General features: G+C 43.0%; 1 protein-coding gene across 3 annotated transcripts; it reads left to right on the plus strand.

Moving 5' to 3' along the window:
* Positions 1 to 16,035: 16,035 nt before the first annotated feature.
* Positions 16,036 to 23,506, plus strand: LOC134404612 (clumping factor A-like). Of its 3 annotated transcripts, none has more exons than XM_063135379.1 (5): positions 16,036 to 16,263; positions 21,442 to 21,934; positions 22,127 to 22,474; positions 22,667 to 23,035; positions 23,153 to 23,506. In XM_063135379.1, exons 1-5 carry the CDS (start codon positions 16,180 to 16,182, stop codon positions 23,356 to 23,358), a joined length of 1,500 nt encoding a protein of 499 aa, XP_062991449.1. In that variant the 5' UTR covers positions 16,036 to 16,179; the 3' UTR covers positions 23,359 to 23,506. The 3 variants fall into 3 exon arrangements, with proteins under 3 accessions (XP_062991449.1, XP_062991450.1, XP_062991451.1); XM_063135380.1 differs by having other exon boundaries at positions 22,667 to 23,032; XM_063135381.1 differs by lacking the exon at positions 22,127 to 22,474.
* Positions 23,507 to 23,799: the final 293 nt, after the last annotated feature.

Here is a 23,799-nt window from a genome sequence, read left to right on the forward strand (position 1 = left end):
AGTGGGTATGGAATCGCAGGTACATCCCACTGAACTGAATGGGGCTTACTTCTGAGTAGATGTTTGTACGAATTTCACTGTAAACCTGTAAGGGCACAATCCTATGCATGTAGGGAGTTGTAGGACTTTATTTTTATATCAACATGCACTGGATTTTGTTCTAATTTGTTTTATTTTTTAGCTCTAGTGGAAAGTCATCTCTGACTTTCTTAGGAGCAACTATTCTTGCATAGTTATGAGCCCATCCGGAACTTAAAATATATGCCACCAGTTTACATGTACATGATTATGTATTTTTTCACTATTTAGCCTAACTTTGGCTTCATTGTAAATTCTTAACCATGTTTCGCAAGGTAGCTCGTACTCAGACATACTTCTCACCAGTACTCTGTGAAAAACCACCTATTTGGAATTCTAAATACTTAACAGATATTGAATAATTGTGTAGCTCAGTCCACTTCCCTGTATGTTGGATGCATGGATTAAACATTTGTTCAAGTATATCTGAGCATCATGCGTGAGTAAATCATGCCATGTTTGCGATAATTTCAGGAGTCGGAACTGGTCACAAAATGCTGCACAAAGCAGAAGCTGAAATACAGGATGTCATAACTGCTAGGGAACTTTGGGAAGATAAGTTCATTTTGCCATCAAATTCCCCTATTCCCATCCCACCCCTCTACCACAACTATGACGTTACCATTTCTCCTCTAGCTCGGGGGACAGGCAGGTTGCTGTGTTAATCTGACTGGGTGTTCGTTGGCCCTGGCACTGTTTAGCAGGCAGGGTGCCATGTTGGACTTCAGTCCATTTCAGTTACAATTCTCAAATTATATCCTCAGGGAGATAAGATAAGCAGTTCCCTCTATTTCAGCCGACTAATTCAGATAAGTAGTTTGTGGATCATGCCACAAAAGGCAGAACAATCATTCCCTCAGCACAGCCTATTGATGTAGCTACCCACACTGATGCAGTTAAACAATACCTCATGGCACTTTTGGTGGGAGATTTTGATTCTTTGCAATGATTTTTAACCACCTGATACATCAGAAGGTCATTTCATCCTTGGTTCCCACCAGGAATACTGCCATTCAGTTCTGTCATGCCCCGGCACAACAGCAAAGCACCCACAGAATGAAATGTGGAGGGATGCAGAGGATTATAGAATCATAGAATAGTTGAGCTGGATGGGGCCTATAAGGCCATTGTGTCCAACCCTCCTGCTCAGTGCGGAATCCATTGATTTGAGGATGAAAATAAAATAATGCCTGGGGATCTTGTGGTCAGACAGGAGGGCCCTCAGCCAATCCAAAGGTAATCCTGCCAGGCAGTGCTCTAAGTTTTTGAAGGAGGGTCTGTGAGTCACTATGACAGAGCACCTGCTTTGCATGCAGACGCTCCCAGTAATGATCCCTGGGAGATAGAGCAGGAAAACTCGGGCTTGAAACCCCGGGCAGCCACTGCTAATCAATGTCAACAGTATTGGACTAGATGGACCAATGGCCTGACTCCATAAAAGGCAGCTTCCTATATAAGGCCCTTGGGCAAGACACTATCACTGGAGCCCCTCCCTCAGTGCGTCTCCCTCCTCAGCACCATTGTCACCAGCTGCTATTGCACCTCGTCCATTTTCTCACAATTGCTCCCACACACTTGCTTGACAGGCAGAGAACCAGTGAGCAGTAGACAGTAGGCATCTAAGGATCCTCTTTCTCACCACCACTGTTGCCTGGGTCAGAGTGAGAGGAACATGAACAAGCGGATTGCAAAGGTGAATAGGAAGAGCAATCCCAGGAGGAGGGCCTTGTGGGGTCGTCAGCAGGTACACAACGTTGCCTACCATTGCCGCTGGCCCTGCAAGGCCAGGCAGTGTGAGAGGCCTGTGCATCTCTTCTGCTTCTGTCAATAAAGGCTTGGATGAACCAGATGTCCACCAAAGTACCCAACAAAGAGATGCAGAAGCTGGTAGCCATGCTCAACATTCAGTGCTCTTTGAGTTTGCCATTCTTCCCTCCAACTTTCTGCATTACATTCTCCTCCAGCTTGGCTGTGAGCATCCCTTTAACAAGGAGCGTCTTCAGATGGGGAAATTGCGTTTCCTTACCGTTGCATGCTGTTGCTTTTGCTTTCTGCTTTCTTCTGTGTTGGGAATGAGCTGAAATTACACGGGGAAACAGAGCAGAGTCCACGTGGCCCATACATATCAATGGGAACAGTGCCTTCTGCTGGGCATTTTATAGCACAACTTTCCTGCACACAGCAAAAAATCCCAACAAAAATTGGCTTTTCTGTGGATTAATTTACAGCGCTAAAACCAGGAAATAGAGCGGGAGACACCCAGGATGATCACTGCATTGGCCACATGACCCACAAAGATCTGTGAGTGGTCAGTTGCAAGCATACGATAAAATGCTCATCTGAAGAAGCTCAAGGTATACACATGCCTTAACACCGCTTCTCCCACATATACCTTTCTTTGACTAGCAGCAGCAATGGCAAGGACCAGGCAGGTGCCACTGAGCTGCGCAGAGCTGCCAACCCTTTCCCACAGGGACTGGACAATGTGGAATTGCATGGGGCTTGCCATGCTATGCCTGTAGATTTTGCCACTCAGAACTGAAGCACACAATCAGGTATCACAGGGTACAGGGTTTTTTTTCCTATACTACACAGAGAGCAGAAGCCTGCTTCCATATACACCAAATAACAGAAAAAGCCTGTACCTAGAAAGCTAGCAGTTCATGGACAAGACTGATCTGTGTGTGTGTGTGTGTGTGTGTGTATTTACAGGGTAACACTAAAAGACAAGTATCTTACCCAAGAACCTGAATACATGACAAAGATGGGGTCTGAGCCTCAGAATACAGAACCAGTTCTTTGAACCCACAGTTCTCTCTGTCTTTCAGGATCACTGTCCCAAAACTTTCTCTCTCTCTTCTCCCAACATTCCCAGCACACAAGATGCACTCACCCATACGCCAAAACATGCACATTCCCTCATGCTGCAAACACACACGCACTTTCCCAGGATCCCCCAAATTAGCTCCTTTTCCCTGGCTCACCCCTAAACTTTCACACCTTCATCCACCATCCTTCAGAGATACACAAGCACACTACCCTTCCCCCAAGCCCTGCCAGCTTTTCTAGTCTGCTTAATGGCTTCCCAAACTCCCCCACAATTGGCTTCCACCCCCAGCCCCAGCCAACCTTTCCCAAGCTCCCCATCTAGCTTCCCAAATCTCCCGCTGGCTTCTTGCCACCCTCTCACCCCAGTTTACAAGGTAGCAGAGGCAGAGATCATCATCAACATTTCATTGATTGCAGTCACAAATCAGCAAAGATCCCATTTTGTATTATTGTTTTTCCTTTGCTGGGTGGCTGGGCATGCTACAGAGCAAAGCTCTGGCTTGCAGCTACTAGCTAACTTCAGCGCCTAAGAACATCTCTGGGTTTGTGTGGGACTTAGAGCGTCATCACACAGGGAGAAATCTCATTTGATTACTGTTGCTTCTCCGCCCCTGCACTTGTCCCTCATTACTTCCTCTTTCAAAAGAGGAAGTAAACAACATGCCAAAGGCCCATTCAGTGGGCCATTTGATCCCGCTGCTTCTCCTGTACATAGCAGGAGATAGCGGCAATGTCCATCTTTAAAAATAAGTCAGACTTACTGGGGGGGGGGTTGTCACGTGAAGAAGGCTAGAAGGGGCAAGAGGAGTGCGGGAGGCAGACAATGTCATGAGAAGGAACCACAAAAATCCGTGAGTGCTCAATAACGAGTGTGCAATAAAACACTCGTCTGATGGAGCTCCAAAGCTCTGGCTTGCAGCTACTAGCTAGCTTCAGCACCTAAGAACATCTCTGGATTCATGTGGGACTCATTCTTGCAAATGAAGATGGTGGTTGCTGTAGGCCAGAGCTTCTCTTTGAAGTGATTCCAGCCACCAGAAGGTGGCACCTTTGTGGGCACCAGGGGAGGTGCCTGGGGAGTAATGCAACTGCAACATTGCCAACTCCAGATTTATTCCCATGGAAGTGCCTTGCAAATGGAAACTATCTTCTCTTGATTTTTTCCTGCCAAACAGATGTTGGCCCTTCTCTGTGGAACAGAGGGAGATGCTGTGGGTGCTTCCAGACACAGCTTTTATGGTGCAGCTGCCTTGCTTCATTCACAGAACTTTTACAGGGGGTCCAGACATCGCCACATTCCATTTTTAATCCTCCCATCTTTTCCCAACACTTCTTCCATCTTTTTGTCTTTTTTATTAAAACATTTGTTACAGAAAGAAAGGTGGAATAGCTGCATGATTAGAAGCACCTCTCTCTCTCTCTCTTTCTTAGATAATGGCATGGAGAGATGTTTGGTACAGACAGATAATTCTGGCTCTTAAAGGGACAGAAAGAGAGAGGGGCTATGGCTCTTACACTCCCAATCTGCATTGATTAAGTCCAATGAGAGCCACATCATGGGTGTTCTCTGGACTCCATGTTTTAATTGTCAATTGGTGCTCCCAGGTAATATTTTGTTTGAGGACAATGTATGCTAAAGGAGCACATTGCGAGCTCATTTACTGAGCTAGTGATTACATAGCCTTGATTGCCCAGGTATAATTTCCAGATGAAAGGTTTCCCTACAGTATCAGTTATTGCCATCTAATTCAGGCAAATGGAAAGTAATTATTAACTAACAAAGTCATCTAATCAAGCCATCGCTGATAATCAAGAATGTATAGCCGAAAGTTGCACCACAAAAATTAAATGATGTTCCAAAGATCAGAGATCAGGTTCACTTTCAAGGCCTGAAAAGTCGTATCATTTGCCACTGGAAAAAGAACCCTAACTTGACATGGCTGAGCCCATGCCTGAACTGAGTAGGGTCAAAATGAATTTGTTCCTACAGTTTTAAAACATTAGTCCATCTTTCCTAGCATATACTTGTATAATTGGACACGTACTTATCTTCATTCAAATACTAACCACCACCACTACCATCCAGTTTGGTGCAAAGTGAGTAATAAAGATGCTGTATGAATGCAACCAGATTTACATTCGGCTTCTCTTCCTTTTCATCAATAAAAGGATTAGTCTGCCGGATTAAAACCTCCAGAGGAGTAGCCATGTTTGTCTGCTGCAGCACAAGCAACAAAAAGTCCTGTAGCACCTTTAAAGACTAATCCATTTATTATGGCAGCAGGGTGGGGAGGGCGTAGGCACAGGTGAATTGCTCCAGGACTCACATATGAGGGAGGCCTCCCATATGGAGGAGGGGACATGAACATTGGCATTGGTGCCAACTCTTTTCTTGCAGAATCCTGTAACTTGAGCTCCATAAACTTAATGTGGGGTGGGGTGGAATCACAAAGCCAACTCTACTAGTGGCTGTGTCCTTTTGTCATGGCAGCATGAGCAAGGTGGTTGTAGCTGCAGCAACCCAGCCCAACCCTAGTCAGACATACACTACAGGGTCCTCAATGCAGTGCCTACAAGTACCAGTGAGCTCATAGAGACTTAGCAGAAGGCCCTCCCTTCGTTGCGCAATTATAAATTATAATGGCCTCTTAATACTCCCCAACATAGTTTTCTCAGGTTCTCTTCTACTGTTTTGATTGGCCAGCAAAACCGGAGAAAAGGAGACAAGAGAAGAAAAAAGAACAATTCTAATTGGACAGAACCAGCAGAGAGAGCATGTGGACTCCAAGGAGAGAAGAGCAGTCGAGTGGAGATAGGAAGTGAGCAGCTGTACCTGAGCTTCAGGGGAGGAAGAAAAGGTGAATACTGTGGGGAAAGAAAAAGTGGAGGGTCTAGGCCAGGGGCTGGGGAGGAAAAAACTGAGGGCCAGGGACCTGTGGGGAGGAAAAGATTGTGTATGTGTGTGTATGGGTGATGTATTTTATTTAGAAGTGATTTGGGGAAATGACTTGCTTCCTATGAAAGGGATGTTATGTTGGAGCAGAAGTTCAAAGGAGTGGCTTTATGTTTGGGGACTCATATGCCCAACTTCTGCTTTTTACTAAGGTTCTTGGGCAACTTACTTGTGTTTTAGCCTTCTGTGATAAATGAATGTTTCATTGTAGTAGTAAATATTGGGATTGTTCATACCCATGGCAGCCATTTTGGGACTGGCCATACCCATGGCAATCCTTTTGTAGTAATGCCCATGGCATTTTCTCAAAGTGCCAAATCTAAGGGCCCAAAATGGTGGAGACCCCATACACAGTTATTAATTTAATTATTGCTTTTCCGGTTTTAAAGGCTTATATAGAATTCAACTACCCTCCTACCTTGTGAGTTACTCTGTAAACGTGTGCCTTTAAGAGAGATGGTTGATTCTAGGGTGACCATATTTTGGAAACCAAAAAGGAGGACAACATGGTCGCCCCCAAGGGGGCGTGTCCAGTACCAAGGGGGCGTGCCCACCCGAACATAGCCTTGGTCACATGTCTGATTTTACAGCACACATTTAAGACAAATCTGTTCTACATAACATCTTAAGGTTAAAATCACTGAAATAAAGAACAAGTGAGAGATTCAATGTATCTGAAATTAACTTCACTCACTCCTACTTTTGTAGGTTTTGCTGTACTTTGAAGCTTTTGCTATACTCTGTGTGTTACATTCTCCCCTTCCCTCAAATATCTTTTCTGACTGTATCTTCACTCATTGCAAGCTGCTGTTGTTGTTAACAAGGTTTGCTACTGGCCCCAAATCTGTTTCAAATTTGGTATGGCTAAAGCTCTACCTAAAAGCTATCATGGTGCTAACTTTCAGCTCTTTATCTTTAAAAATGACAGTTTAAAAAATAATAATTTTAAAACCTCATTTTTAAAAAAATTCCTAAAAAATCAATGGATGAACAGATCTGTTTCAAATTTGGTGTGGCTAAAGCTCTACCAAAATCCTATCATAGTACAAAGTTTCATCTCTTTAACTTTAAAAATGACGATTTAAAAAATAATATTTTTAAAACCTCAATTTAAAAAAAAATCCTAAAAAATCAATGGATGAACGGATCTGTTTCAAATTTGGTGTGGCTAAAGCTCTACCTAAATCCTTTCATGGTGCAAAGTTTCATCTCTTTATCTTTAAAAATGACGATTTAAAGAATAATAATTTTAAAACCTCAATTTTTAAAAAAATCCTAAAAAATCAATGGATGAACGGATCTGTTTCAAATTTGGTATGTTTAAAGCCCTTCCTAAGAGCTACCATTGTACCAAGTTTCATGTTTTTATCTTAAAAAATGACGGAGTTATAAGCATTTTTGTTAATTCCCATTAGAGCTGCTCTTCAAAAAAAAAATCCGGATTTCCCTTCCCCCTCCCAGATTTGCCATCAAAAACCCGGGCAAATCCGGTCATATGGTCACCCTAGTCATATTTGCAACATAAAATATAAATTATATCTAAACAAAATCAGTTGAGCTTATTCCAGAGAAAATATGTTTACAATGGGACATTGGAGCTTTAATGTGATAGTTTTTGTTATTTCTCTTTCAGAAATTTAATGTGGGACACAGCTTGCCCACTCATAAATGTACTTTGCCTCTTCTGTGCCACCCTCAGAAAATTTGTTGGCTGCCACTGAGTGTCTCCCCATCCCACACCCCAATGTCTTTGCGCATCTTGAAAGCGGACCTGTTAAAAGAAAGGAAAAGAGGCTTAAAAAAGAAGCCATGAAAAAATACCCAAAATTTATTTATTTTTCACTGTCTCCTGTCTCAGAGAGCATACCAAATGGTTTTAGAGAAGACCCTGTATCTCCTCAGGGATCTCCCTCTTCTCAAAATCAGTTATGTGCTGGTGGCCCAGAATCCACAAATTCTAAACCAATGAAGAGAGTATCACTATAATGTCTGGTTCTTACGAGGGATTTATGGAGCAGAGGCCAAAGCAATCGAGGCTCCCGTACGGCAAACAAACAATGTTTATTTCTCCATTGGAGACCAGCGTCCAGACAAACGGCAGCACACTCTGAATGCAAGGAACTCATTAGTCCCCAAACCTTGATTACTTAAATACAGTGCAGACATACTTTATCTTTAAAGAACATTACACCACAATCACAGAGTCTAATATACCAGCAGAACATAGTATCATCTCTGTCACCCATCCTTATGTGGACAGAGACCCTGCTAAAAGGCCTTCAGAAATTACTGAAGAAACGCAACATTCTGCATCAGCAGAGGCTCTGTGGAAACACTTGTTTCTGGAATGGAGCAGATTGACCAAGCTTCTTTATGCGAGTTGTGCTGGCCTGCTCCTTCCAGAAACAAACATTTCCGCTCATTTCGAGTTGCCTCTGGAAGCACTACATTTCCATTGCACAAGCAGGACTGGCTACTTGCAGGAAGTCACCATGGATATTGCCCATTATATGATACTTTTTCATTTTGCTTTTCACTATTTTTTGTTTGTTAAATTCACAATAAAAACAACAACAACAACAACAACAACAACACAGAGGGATTCAGTGTTATGACATTTGAACTATTGAAGTTCAACAGAAACGATAACTAAATGGGAGCCTAACAGGAGATCTATTTGAGAGTCACGCTACTGTAATAAATAATACTCTCTTTGTCTTGAAGTGTTTATTTTAGCGCCCTCTTGTGGTCCATAATATTAAATTATATTTGTCTAAGAAAGCATTTCTTCTACACCAGTGGCTCCCAATTGGGGGTCCATGGACCCCAGGGGGTCCGCATAACCCACCCAGGGGGTCCGTGGCACCAGTTATATATTAGCTCTGCAAGGTCCGCATTTTAATAAAAGAAAATATGCCATCTCCCGCGCTCTGTTTGCTTTGACAGTGACATCATGCGCGAAAGTACCTGCGTGATTTAGCGACTAGCTTCAGAGGTTACTTCCCTGCACCTAATCCTGAAAACTCATGGAGAAGGAATCCTTTTGAATGTGGTGATGTACAACTAACAACTCTTATCTGCGGAAGAACAAGATGCACTTGTTGACGTGACTTGTGATGGTTCATTGAAATCATTTTTCAAAGAATATAGACTGGACCAATTCTGGGTGGAGGTTTTTCCTGATTATAAGAAGTTAGGTGAAAAAGCTTTGAAACATCTAGTTCCCTTTTGTTCCATATATCTTGGTGAACAAACATTTTTGACATTTTGTTGTATGAAGAACAAGCATAGAAGTCGGCTCGATGTTGATCCAGATTTGAGATTAAAAGTAGGAAATATTGAACTGGATGTGGAAGGGATTGTTTGGGACAAAAAGATGCATGATTTATTTATTTATTTATTTTATTTATTTATCATATTTATACCCCGCTCCTCAGCCAAAAAAGGCTCTCAGAGTGGCTTACACTTAGCAAAAAAGACAGTCCCTGCCCTCAGGCTTACAGTCTAATAAAAGGTTTAGTAGCTGCTAGACATTATGGTCTGTTTTTAGTATACCTAAAATTCTTTGCTTATTAGGGGCTACCCCTTATTTTCTCCAAAAAATTCCTTTGCACAGGTAACTAACTACCATAGAAATAACAAAATTTTAAAAAGTAGGGGGTCCATGGCTTGACATTTGAAAAACAAGGGGTCCGCAGTATTTAGCTAATTGGGAACCACTGTTCTACAAAGTTTAGTTTCAGCAGGAAGCTTTAACTATATAGTTGAGCTGTCATGGCCGTGAGCCAATTTACATAAAAAACTAAGGATGTGAACATATAATTATCACAACGTTTGTATTTACAATATTAGTAATTATGTTTCAACTATAATGATGGTTGACAATAATAACAGACACATTTTTTTAAAAAAATAGTAATTAATAACTTTAAAACTACAAGTAGTAATTACAAAAACAAGGATAACAGCAGATTAAAAAGAATGGCAAAGAGTCAAAAGTTCCAAAATTGCCAGGTAAAATCAATCAGAAAAGGCACAACAAAATAAATTGATCTTTACACCCCTCCAAATGGAAAAGGAAGGACAGAGTGATCCATGCTTTAGTAATGTCCAGGTTATACTTGGGATTACTTCTGAAGTCAGGTCAAGAGTTGCAGTTAATTCAGAACTTGGCAGGACCGAGTGTTATGACCGGCATATTATGCTGGTGAATTTCAGTAGATGCTTTGGCAAATTCCATCGTTTAACTATGAACCTTGGGAGGTGTGGTGGGAGGCTACTGCAGTGGTGGTGCCCTATCTTTGGCATACTTACCCCAGAGATTAGCCTAATGCCCACTGTGATGTTTTTCCAGCACCAGGCAGAGTTGTTTCTTTCATTGTCCCAGGCTGTTGCTAGATGAGGTCTTAGAGTGGTGTGAGGCCCAGTCTCCCTCCTGTGCATCCAGATGACGCACAGGGGATTCCGGGGTCAGGCCAGGCTAAGACCTCCCTTAACCCGGGATAAGCGGATTCGCTTATGGCCTGGCTTTTCCGCAGCCCCGACCTCAGGCCGGGGCTGCGGAAGGTCTAGCAGGGTCCGTGGCGTTTCCCGGCTGCTCGCTTACTCGTGAGTAGCTGGGAGAAGCCACGTTCTGGGCACAGCGCTCATAGGAGCGCTGTGCCCATCGGGCCGGGGGGGGAATCACGGGTGGGGGAGAGATAGAGGCCGGGGGAAAGGCCGGACCCAGCAGGAGAGGGGGCGGAGAAGAACGGGCACGGGCATAGCGGACGGGGGCGGGGGAAGAAGGATGGGCATGGGCATGGCGGACCGGGGGGGAAAGAAGGACGGGGGACAGGGCATGGCGGACGGGGGGGAAGAAGGACGGGCACGGCGGGGAAAGAAGGACGGGGGATAGGGCATCGGGGACAGGGGGAAAGAAGGACAGGGGACAGGGCATGGCGGACGGGGGAAAGAAGGACGGGGAACAGGGCATGATGTACGGGGGAGGACGGGCGAGCAAGTGGGCAGGGGGTCCTCACACATCGTGGGGAGGAAATCAGGGGGAGCGGGGAACCCTTTATTTTTTTAAAAAAGCACTTACCTTTCCGGTGGTGAGCTCCTGCGTACATGGCCCTTTAAGGGGGGAAACAGCAGCTTTCCCTTGCCCTGTCGCGTGTTGATGTGTGGAAAAGGGCAACGGCGCGCACTAGCTGTAGTGCGCCGTCGCCCTGCCTCCCAGACGGATTTTCTGGTAGGTCTAGCAAGACCCCCAGATTCTTAAACTTTTAAAACTTCTGTCATCTATTATACTCAGATTAGTTTTACACTGCTTTTGTAGATTAATTTTAATATGTATGACAATCCTATGGATGCTAGTTGTAGGGTAGTTCCGAATCCTGGATCTGACCTGGAACCCAGGACCCTGCACCCCGGCCCTGCTCCCTCTTGCAGCTGGCATGGAGAGAACCGCAAAAGTGGCAGCGGACGGAAGGCAAAGTGGGTGAGTCCGTGGGCAGGGAGGAGAGGGGACTGCGGAAGCCTCCATATGAGAATCCTCAACTCTCCTGTTTCCCCCTCCCCAATACCATGTGAAAAAGCCCGCCTAGCTGAAACACAGAGCAGGAGGAGAGCAGGAACAAAGATCATATCCGCCCTGCCTCCTGCTTTGCTTTGGATAGCGGTAAGCCTCCAAGTTCAGAGGCTTAAGACCATCCTCATAGAATTGCGCCCTGGGTTGTTTTATGGTGCTTTCAATGTGTTGTTGTAAGCTGCTCTGACAATGTATTTGAAGGGCCGGGTATAAATCTAAATAATAAATAACAAAGGAATTCCTGTATAATAATAATAATAATAATGGTAGTTGCAACAATGTATTCCACAACATCTGTACCAAGTCCAAGTCAAGTTTATTGTATTTAGCAACCAGCCATTATACAGTTTCACATAGATGTGTTTCATTCATTCATTCCCTTGGCCTTTGTGTGCAAGAGCAGGGCCAGCACAAGAAATGAATGATCCATGGTTGGACTAGCTCCCTTGTGTGGTTTTTTAAGCCTTTCAAGAAGGCCCTGCCCCCTTTTTTCTTCAGACCCACCCACCACTGGAATTCAACTCTCAGGCTGAAAGAAGTTCAACACCCCTGTTGCAGGTTGTTTCTTTTATTCTAAATAATGTGGAATGCCATTCTATGCTGGAGGCAACCTATCAGGGATATTTGAGCCGTCAAGTGAGCTTTTTAGCAAAGTTATTATAGGGTTCCATGTCAAAGCTCTCTAGACAGTTCACAAAGTAAAACAACAGAAAAACATAAATAAAAAGCAGAACAATCACAGAATAAAGACAGACCTGCTTACACAGCAAAAAACCAAAAACCAACAAACAAAAACCCCTGCTTGAATAAACCTGCTGGTGAAAGGACAGCAGAGAGGGAGCCAACCTTGCCTCTCTTGGCAGGGAGTTCCACAGGGGAACTAATGCAACTGATAACTAGCTAAACTAGTGGTTTGAGAATGGGACAAATCCACACAGCTCCTGGAAGGAAGCGCTGCAGAGTGTCCTGTTCTGGAAGCACTTGCTTGGGCTTGTTTTCTTCTGAACATTGGATAGTGCCCATGATGTAAGGAAACTTCCTATGTTCTTATGTTTTGGAGTTTTGTCCGTATGATGGAAAACACTAAGTTTTCTCCTATTTGAGGGCTCAGTATAAGAAATCTACTTTGAACGTTTATGCTTTAATTTTCTTATGGAGCAGTATTGTCAGAACTTTGGCTTTTTTAGAAGCAGCACTATGGAAGACTTCTGGCACCCACATATCTGTTTTCTGCCTAACCTTGAAATACGTATTTCCTTGAATTAGGGCTAAATTTGTTAGTTTTTCCAAAACGCTTTCCCTCATGTTACAGCTTCCCAAATACGTCACATTCTAAGATGGAATATTTACCCGTGTTATTCCTATGAATTGGCCATATAATTATAGGTCTTCATTCTCTTACAGCAAGGAATCAGCAAAATAGAAATGTACTGACACACCAGAGATGTAAGTTGGAATTCCTTTGGAAAGGTTATCAATGAAGAAGCCATCCTGGAGATCAAGATCTGCCCTGAAGGCCTGGTACTCGACTTACCTGTTTTAAAGTGCAGTCGTATTTCTGTTTACACAAAAATAAGATAGGGGTGGGTGAATCAATTTCTATTCTCTCAGTTTCTCATTGTTTTATTTTTAACTTTGGTTTGTCCCCATTTTTAAAAAAAGCCTGAAAGAAAATGTGTATGCATACATACATTTTAGTGCACAACATTAACTAATAAACACATTCTTTGCATGAATTTTCCCTAATATAATTCATTTTGGGTGTTATTTTCACTTGTATATGCATTTTTTCTGTACATTTTGGATTGGAAAACTCCACTGCAAAATTCAGTGAAATTCTGAAGGATAACTGAGTTTCAGTTCAAGTATTAGTTCAAATTAGGTAAGTTTGCACTCAAACTTATTGTATTGTAAACTGAATGAATTTCTCCCCCATCCCTAAGAGCTGCTCGTGATTGGTCATTCTTGGAGGTTTGCACAGAGGTTTGCAAGTCCTTTACATGATGTTGTCAACTTCAGGGACGTCTCCCGTGCTTTCCCCCTTTATCTTGCTTTCCAAAATATTGGAGATAAACTGAAATAAAAATTAACGCAATATATCAGCAGTGTGTAATGCCAACATAGAGCTATAAAACAACCACTAGATGGTGATGTTTCATTGAACGTATATAACATTGCTGAGAAAGGAAGATTTCAATTCCAAATCACATGTTTGCCATCTAAAGGAGCCCACTGTAATCCAGAAAGACTTTGGAAGAAGAAAACCCTATAAAGGTGTGGGATTTTTGCATAATGTAGAGAAGCGCTCAGATATGTCTGACTGTGTCCAATGGGGCTCACACCCAAATAAGTGTGTATATGATTACAAACTTAGAATACCATAAAGAGCACATCCATTCTTCCCAAACCCAAATTCAATGTCTGGTTACTTTGTGCCTCTGTCCCGCCATCTATTTGGTTTTTGAAGGGCTGGTTCCTTGAAATAATATATTTTAGTCCCACACCCTCATGGTATATCCACTCTCCCCAAACCCAGTTCCAGTACTGGCCACTTTCTGTGTCTACCCTGCCTTCAGGCATGTATCCTAACTCACATTACAGCTGGAAGTCCTAATTTTCTTATTCTAAAGATTACATTTTCAATGGGGTAAAACCATGCATCAATGGGGCAAAACCAGTCCTCTATCTGTCCATGTAATCATGCCTAGCAGTTGAAATTAGTTCTGGACTGTAGTGAAGAAAATTGGAACATTCTTAAATCAAATGAGGACGAAGATTTACAGTGCAGTTCTATACAAGTCTACCCAGAAGTAAGCCCTACTGAGATCAGTTGGATTTACTCATGAGGAAATCCATACTGGATTGCAGCCTCAGTCTTGGTGGTGGTTGTTAAAACCATCTTTGTTGGATACTGGTTTCAGAGATCATTGACTGGCTAATTACAACGTGGGATGAAACATTAATGGTGAAAATGAAGTTTCATGAAGTTCAAAAAAGACAGAGTAAGCACTGATCCTTTCCATACAAAATGGCACAAATCTATCCTTTTCTGGGTGCTGCCTATGTGCTCTGTTACCCCGTGGTAGCTGTGTTGTGGGTCTACATTGGTTGTACAACACAGCTGCCAACTCGCAGCCACCACGGGGCTTTTCCCTAAAGCTGCAGTTTCAAACAGTTGGGGACTTACCATGACTCTTTGCTTTGATGTGAGGTCACCACTGCCTTCCCACCATCTGTTGGCGGTGACCTTGCTTCAGTTTCAGGCTAGGGACATTCTGGGGGTGGATTGCGACCACTGATAGGTCACTGGAAGAATGGGGAACTCCAGAGAGAGGGCAGGGGGTGGGCCTGATGATCCAAACGGCCGCTGAAAAGCCCATGCTCTCTCCTGCTGTGGTGATCAACTATCCCCATCCTGAAGCTGCAATGCTGCAGGGTTTTAAGGGAATGTGGGGCTGTGAAGATACCCTGAGAAATTATGTACCTGAATTGGGCTCTACAAGACCTTTGGCTATGCATGCAAGACGTATTTATTTGTCAATGTGTTTGTTATACCTAAGAATAATAAAAAATATTAAGAAGACAAAAGTAAGCGTCCATATCTTTATACCAAACTAGCCAATGACCTGCCAGTATCGTAGGCAATGAAAATCACTGAACTTCTTGCCCCATCTGCTTCCTTTCTCCTCCATTGTAGATCTTCCATCAGACCTAATAAACTGAAAGTGAGGAGCACGCTAACATTCATTGAAACAAAAGCTGTCTCTACACGAGGCATTTATTGTGTGCTCATGGACATTTGCGGGTCCTTTTCACAATGACATCAAGGCTGCAGGATTTTTGCTTGATGTAGAGAAGCACAAAGACATGAGTAAATAATTGTTTCAGACTGACATACAACTTTTCAACTGTGACCTTTAACTCTTTCTGCTAAATACTTCAATGTGCCTTGTCCACTTTACAGCATTTGTTGGACCTGGGTCCTAGTTAAAGCATTAACTAGTTAAAGCATTAACTACTATCTATTTCATTCAGTTGTTACGTTTCTATACTGCCCAATAGTCAAAGCTCTCTGGGCAGTTCACACAAATTAAAATCCTAAAATACAACATTTACTAAGCACCTCTGACATTTGAAATAACTGAGCTATCTTCCTCATTCTCTTACTTACTAAAGTCAATAAAATTTAGAAAGATCAATGAATAATTCTTGTTTCTGTCTGTCATACTGCAAACAGCTCAAAGTTCAGTAAAAACTTAAATGATTGTTTTTACTGAATAACATTGGGGAATATCAGATTTATTATACATGTAACGCTCTGTGTATATATATATTAATGGATGGTCTTTAATACTAATTGTCATGTTTTTTGTAAATCGTTCAAAACCTCAGTGAAGCACTATAGCATTCTACCATAAACACCAGGCTTGAACAGCTATTTCAATATTCCTTGTGGGTGTGTCCTGCTTTGTTGCTCTTACATATTCTTAGTACTGGTATTGCTCAAAGTTTCAGGAATGTCAAGTAAGTTTTTTTAAAAAAAAAATACGGGAGGAAAAAGATAAGGACAAGGAAAAAAGGGATGAGAAATATGCATTAACGTAAGAGGAAGAAGTATTTGGTCACCTTTGAAGCATTTATTGCTCTCTGTTAGGTATAAAAAGGAAGCCTAGACCTGGGTAACATCACAGTAGGGTGTTAACAACCCAAAGAAGTCCTGTTTCAGAGAGACTAAGATCTGAACGCAATGAGGCTGCACTTCCTGGCTGCTGTTCTCCTCTTCTGTCTTCTAGCCCTGGAGAAGTCCAGAGCAGCTCCATTACCAGCAGAGGTAAGGCTGGCGAGTGACTTTAGATGGGAACCCAGTGAATGTTTTTAGAGGTTACTTATGAACTTTCAACTGTATGTCTCAGTTTGTAACATCCCAGGTTTTTTTTTAAAAAAAGCTGCCAGAGCTATACTAGAGTGACCAGGTACTAAAGAAGGGAGGGCTCCTGCAGCTTTAACTGTTGTGATGAAGAGGGAATTTCACCAGGTGCTGCATGCATACCAATGACACCTGCTAAAATCCCCTTTTCTGTACAACTGTTAAAGATACAGGAGCCCTGTCCTCCTTTTCATATGGTCACACTAACTAGGTAAGAGTGGTGACAGAGACAGTCTTCCTTGGGCTCTGTCCTGCCTTATGTAGTCCATTCTTTTTTAGCCTGACATTTAAGTTTAGGGAATCCCTATGTTACGAGTGTATTCCTATACTCATTTCCTTGGGGAAAAGCTCCATTGAACTCAATGGAACATACTTCTGAGTAAATGCGTATAGAACGTTGCTGTAAACTATGTTGTGAAACTTTATGTCTCAGACCAGTGGTGGCTACATGTGCTCCACCTGTACTTTTTTTTTTGCAGCCCCTGCCGCTGGACTGCTGAAATTCAGCGACAATTCAATGGCTGGGATTTCACTGGTGGGTGGGTGGGTGCCCCCATGGGCTCCGGCGACTGGAAATTGGCCTCCAGACCCTCAGAGGTTGCCCACCTGTCGTAGACACCATATTCCTCATCAACCAGTAATCACAGATACACACAAAATTGTGCACTCTTCCTCTTATCCTTTCAATTTTTCATGAAATTAGTTGCAATACAGAGAGCCTTGCCGTTTTAGTCATCATTAGGAGCAATCTTCTAAATCAAACTCTTCTTCCTTCCCATTCTGGGAAGCAGCTTCATATGTCACCCCAAGCCCAAACTGTTTTGTTGTTGTGACCTGTTCCTCATTAGTACAGATCATAATGTTCAAAACTATCAAGAATGCTTTTGAATTGTTGGTTTCAAAATTGGGCGTTTGTTGTTCAAAGTTTGTGATCAAGGTAAGTTTACATGTAGACTGCTTGTTTTCAATCCAGGCTCAAAATTATCGGGTGGTGAACAAATCGCACACACCAGCACCTTTTACTGAAGAAACTTTGGCAATTTGCAAAATTGTGACCTCAGTTTATGGGGGACAAACTGCTCACAACAGGTTCACAAGAAGCATAACTGGAGCTTGGATCAACATATCATGCCAAAACAACTGTTTATTAAGTAGATTAGAGTGTCAGCAACTGGCCGAAGAAACCTTGTTCTTCCTTTGTGACACAAATTATCACCAGGTGCAGCCTTCTGCTATTTCTTACCCTTGTTGCAGAATGTCAGAGTTGGCTCAGGGACCTAGTTCATGGAAGGCTGGTGCTGTTCCTATTCACTTGCCCTTGCCCCCTTGCCTGAGGCGGACTCTGTACTGAGCCTGTGTTGGGGTCTGTTTTCTCTGACGCTTATGCCCATTTGACCCACACCTATAATGTTAGCATAAGAACATGCAAAGAGCTGTGCTGGATCAGTCCACCCAGTCCAGCATTCTACTCGCATACCGGCCAACCAGCTGCCTGCAGGGCTAGAAGCCACTGATAGTAATCTTCTCCAGGAATTTGTTCAGCCCCCTTTTACAGCCGTCCACAATGGGTTTTCGTCACTACATCTTGTAGAAGTGAATTCCATACTTTATGTATATGCTGTGTTAAGAAGTCCTTCCTTTTATCTGCCCTGACTCTCCCAAAATTAGCTTCATGGGATGACCCTATTGCATTCTCCTGTTATAGGAGAGAGAGAAATTGCCTCCCTCTCTACTTTCTCCACACCATGCATGTCATGTCTTGCCTCCTTCCAAACCTAAAAAAACCCCAAAGAGTTGAAACCTTTTTTTCCTCATAAGGGAGTTGCTCTCCTTTTTGTTGCCTTTTTTTTTTGTTTGGTTTCAAGTGTGGTTACCAGAATTGTACATAGTATTTCAAGTGTGGTCATACCATGGAATTGCATACGTCTATGGCATTTGGGAGTGGTGGTTTAAAATTCCTTATCTAGAATGTCTAATCTTTATATGCCTACATACTGAGGGGGATGCTTGAGCCGGGACCTGCTGCATCCTGCAAGGCAGATGCTAAACCCTGCTGCTATTATTCTTATGCACCCCTCCAGAATGTGATGTGCTTGGGGTCAGTCTAAATTACCTTGAGAGATCCCTTACAACTCAGTTCTTCTGAGTACAAAGAGATTAAGGATTTCCCTGTGATTCCTGATTTGGTAACCTTTGTTCTACTAGGCCCAGGGGAAGGGCCGAGTGAGTCCTGGTGGGTAGGAGGATGTGAGGCTGGGGAAAGGGTGACTCTCAGATCAAAGAAATTCCCCATACTGCTGATAGGGCGGAGGGATTGAATGGACAGGCAATGTTATGGACCTTTGTCTAGAGGACAGTAAACAAAATGCCACAAATCTCCAGTTCCCTCCTTCTAGGAAAATGAAGTCTGGATGAGTGCTGAAGCTCCTGCAAGTTCTCCCTTCTCAATAATGGGGTGCAGGAGCATTGCTTTTGTATACTCCCAGCTGTGTGTAGGTTATTGCCTGGTTGTGGCTAAGCCTGAGAGCTTTCTGTAGCTTTACCTCCACCCCCATTTTACCAGTTGCCAAGCGTGTGCTTTACCACTGAGCCGCAGCCCCTGCAGTAAACTTTAAAGGAGAGGATTTAATCGGGGGGGGGGGGAATTGGGAGTGCTGCAATGTCCATTTATATGAATCCTTTATTGCTTGCCCTCTCCCTAGAGTGGGTGATAATTTCTTTCCATTTTGGCTTGGGCAGCGGATACTCGTAGCTTATGCAGGGGCGAAGGCCTTCTTTAGGGCGGCTCTTAAAAGTAACTCGTGCCTCTGTTACTTTTGTTTGTACTTGTGCTGCCACCAACATGGGGCTGGTTCCATTTTAAAATGGCCACTGCCATGTGACCTATCCTTTCCCAATAGTAGCTGCCAAATGCTGTATGAAGCAGGGAGGGGGGGAATTATACCCTTTGTTTAAGTCTGGCTGAGCTGGTGAGAAATTAAAAGGGGGAAGGAGCATGTTGCTTCCTGAGCCGGGTGGGGGGAGAAAGTTATAGACTTTTGCTGCCCTAGTTAACTTTTGCAGCCTCACCCCCTCCTGCTTCCTTTCTTCCCGCCTTTTAGGGTTTCCTTTCCTCCCAGGACCACCTCCCTCTCCTGCTCCTTGATCTCCAAACTCCCAGCAAAGAGTTTGCTCCTCTTCCACTGCTTTCCCTCCCAGAAAGCGTGATCTTTGTCTTGACGGTAATGGAGGCCTTGCTGCTCTTCCCTGCTTGGCTTTCTGAGGTCTTTTGCCTGCTCCTGATTTATAGCAGGGTGGGTGGGTTGCTCCTTCTTGAGCCCATTTTCTGGAGCTCTTTTGAGAACTCAGTGGTCTCTTTCCCCCATGGATTTACTCTTGGGAAAGTAAGCAACTGCTGAAGCCAGCAACTGCAGTCCTGGAGCTGCACATGAGGACTGCCTGAGCTTGAACTGGAGGCAGAACAAAGGAGAGATCTAACTCTGCCGGGTCTGCCTCTTTGGCCACAGCCATCATCGTGCTGATTGGCTCAGCAGTCCCCTCCTGGGAAGGAGGTGCTGCTGCTGGGTCTGTGCTGCTGCGGTGGCTATACTACCGCACCGCGCTCCACCAGCCTTTCTCCCTTCGCTGACAGCCAGTGCGCCTCACAATTCACTGCTCCCCATTAAGTGGGGAACTAGGCTTCTCCACTTTTAGATTTCAACGTGTTCTTGTATTCTAAAGCATCATCACACAGGGGGAAAATGTGTTTCCTTACGGTTGCTTCTTGGCCCCCACTTTTGTCCTTCATTACTTCCTCTTTCTTCCCGGAGAAGAAAGAGGAAGTAAACAAAGAGCACATAGCCCATTCTGGGGACCTTTTTATAATGCTGCTTTTTCGCACACAGCAGGAGATCGCGGCACACTCTGTTTTTTAAAAAGAAGTTGGATTAAAAGGGGTCTATTTTGCGATGGAAAAACGAGTGGAAGGTGCAGACGTTGCTGTCTAAAGGATGTGCGAACATCCGTAAGTGGGCAGTAGCGAGTGTACGATCTGATGAGGCCCATCATCTGATGATGCCCATCGTCATGGAGGATGTTAACAATACACTACGTTGTTTTGCTATCTTTTAATTGGGGAAGTTTCAAGGATTACGAAAACAACTTTTGACATTATGAAGTTCAACAGGTTCAATGCCCTTAGTCCCAGATATGCTGCTCTCCGTTTCTTTGAAACTGCAGGTTTATAACTAGGGGCATGACCCTATGCTTGTTTAGATAGAAAAAGGTCCTACTGGCTGGGGAATGCTGGGATTTTTCGGAGTTCTTTTCTGTCTAAACTTACCTAGGATTGCTCCTTAAGCCACTTTCCCCCCTATAAGGGATAGTGTAAAAGAAGAGAATGAGGGTGACTTTCAGTCTAAAGGAGATCTTTTTCCTTAATATTATTTCATATTAAGCTAGCCTGGGAGTATTCACATTGTGACTGCTATTGCACACTAAACCAAAATGCTTGTCCTTTCTTTGAAACTGGCTCAAACCTTTCACATGAAGCTCTACACGTATCCTTCTGAAACACTGGAGGTTTCTCACTTAGGTAGGATCTACCCTGCTGCTTTAAAACTGGGGCCCAGGATGCACTCCATATTCAGTTTTCAAACTGATTTCAAAGTGTTATATCCTGCTTGGTGTAGATCTGGCCTTAGTGATACGTTTAGGATGCTTGCAACTTTAACAACTAGAAGGAACATAGAGGGGTACACATGGAATCTTTTGGAGCCCTCAAGATCACAAGACTACTCCTGCAGAAACTCCTTTGGGTCTATCGTTTTGAAAATTGGCAGACTTGATTCCCTTGGAAAGGGCAACATTGCATATCTAACGCTGAATTACAGACCCTCAAGAAGGGGGGAAAGGTTTGTATGTATTCCAGACTTTGAGGAAGCTTCAAGGTTTAAGAAAATAAATCAACATTTCATGTTACAGATAACAAAGGGAGCTAGGTGGTCTCTAAAGAAACTGTACACCACATTGTCTTTCTTGTACTTATTCAGTTTCTACTTCAAATGGAGACATTTAGAATTAAATTCCATTTATACTCCACAGGAAAGTAAAGAAGACAGAGATAAAGAAAATGCAGGTGATGAAAATGATGATGACATAGATGCCAATGCTGACAAAAAGGGTGATGAGGCAGATGATGATTTACATGAACAAGTAAGAAGACTTCATAAAAATGTCAGCAATGAATCAGACAATGAATTAGATGACAAAAATGACAAAGATGGTGATGATTCAGATGACGATTCAGATGAGCACAAAAGAAGACCACGCAGAGCTATCAGCAATGAATCAGATGACAGCGATGAATCGGACGACAGCAGTAACAAATATCATGACGATTCTGATGAGCACAAAAGAAGACCATACAGCGATATCAGCAATGAGTCCAAAGACAGCAATGGCTCAGAGGACAGCAATTACAAAGATGGTGATGATTCTGATGATGATTCAAAAGAAGGCAAAAGAAGACCACGCAGAGATGAAAGAAATGAATCAGCAAACAGCAATGAATCAGACGACAGCAATGACAAAGATGGTGATGATTCAGATAATGAATCAGACAAGCGCAAAAGAAGACCACGCAGAGATGGCAGCAATGAGTCAGACGATAACAATGATAAAGATGGCGGTGATTTAGACGATGATTCAAAAGAGGACAAAAGAAGACCACGCAGAGATGTCAGCACTGAATCAGACGACAACACTGACAATGATGGTGATGATTCAGATGATGATTCAAAAGAGGACAAAAGAAGACCACGCAGAGATGTCAGCACTGAATCAGACGACAACACTGACAATGATGGTGATGATTCAGATGATGATTCAAAAGAGGAGAAAAGAAGACCACGCAGAGATGTCAGCACTGAATCAGACGACAACACTGACAATGATGGTGATGATTCAGATGATGATTCAAAAGAGGACAAAAGAAGACCACGCAGAGATGTCAGCACTGAATCAGACGACAACACTGACAATGATGGTGATGATTTAGACGATGATTCAAAAGAGGACAAAAGAAGACCACGCAGAGATGTCAGCACTGAATCAGATGACAACACTGACAATGATGGTGATGATTTAGACGATGATTCAAAAGAGGACAAAAGAAGACCACGCAGAGACGTCAGCACTGAATCAGATGACAACACTGACAATGATGGTGATGATTTAGACGATGATTCAAAAGAGGACAAAAGAAGACCACGCAGAGATGTCAGCACTGAATCAGACGACAACACTGACAATGATGGTGATGATTTAGACGATGATTCAAAAGAGGACAAAAGAAGACCACGCAGAGATGTCAGCACTGAATCAGATGACAGCACTGACAATGATGGTGATGATTCAGATGATGATTCAAAAGAGGAGAAAAGAAGACCACGCAGAGATGTCAGCACTGAATCAGACGACAACACTGACAATGATGGTGATGATTTAGACGATGATTCAAAAGAGGACAAAAGAAGACCACGCAGAGATGTCAGCACTGAATCAGATGACAGCACTGACAATGATGGTGATGATTCAGATGATGATTCAAAAGAGGAGAAAAGAAGACCACGCAGAGATGTCAGCAATGAATCAGACGACAGCAATGAGTTAGACGACAGCAATGGCAAAGATGGTGGTAATTCAGATGATGGATCAGATGAGCACAAACGAAGACCGTGGATAGATGGCACCAATTAATCAGATGATAGCAATGAGTCAGAGAATAGTAATGATAAAGATGGTGGTGATTTAGATGATTCGGAAGAGGACAAAAGAAGACCGCGCAGAGATGTCAGCAATGAATCAGATGACAGCAATGACAAAGCCAGTGATGATTCTGATGATGATTCAAAAAAGGACAAAAGAAGACCGCGCAGAGATGTCAGCAATGAATCAGATGACAGCAATGAATCGGATGACAGCAGTAACAAAGACAATGATGATTCAAAAGAGGACTAAAGACGACCATGCAGAGATGTCAGCAATGCATGAGATGACATCAATGACGAAGATAGCAATGATTCAGATGATGAATCAAATAAGCACAACAGGATATCCTACAGAAATGGCAGCAATGAATCAGATCATGAGGGAGATTATTAAGATGGTGGTGGCATAGAGGATGATTCAGACTAGCTTGATGAGGTAGATTTAGTCATTCTACCAAAAACTGGGTTCTAACGTCACATTTATTGCAGAAGAACTAGACTTGTCTCTTTTAATTCGTAGATGCAATGTACTGAACATTCTCAAAATCTAGAAAATTATCATTAGAAGAATATTTTGATAATTGTGCCATTCTGTGGCACCTTAAGGACCGTCACATTTCATTAATTATTGTTGTTATTGTTATTATTTAATTAAAACTGACATAAGCATATGTCTTCGTATATACTTTGA

This window comes from Elgaria multicarinata, chromosome 10 (genome assembly GCF_023053635.1).
Source record: "Elgaria multicarinata webbii isolate HBS135686 ecotype San Diego chromosome 10, rElgMul1.1.pri, whole genome shotgun sequence".
NCBI classification, from domain to species: Eukaryota; Metazoa; Chordata; class Lepidosauria; order Squamata; family Anguidae; genus Elgaria; species Elgaria multicarinata.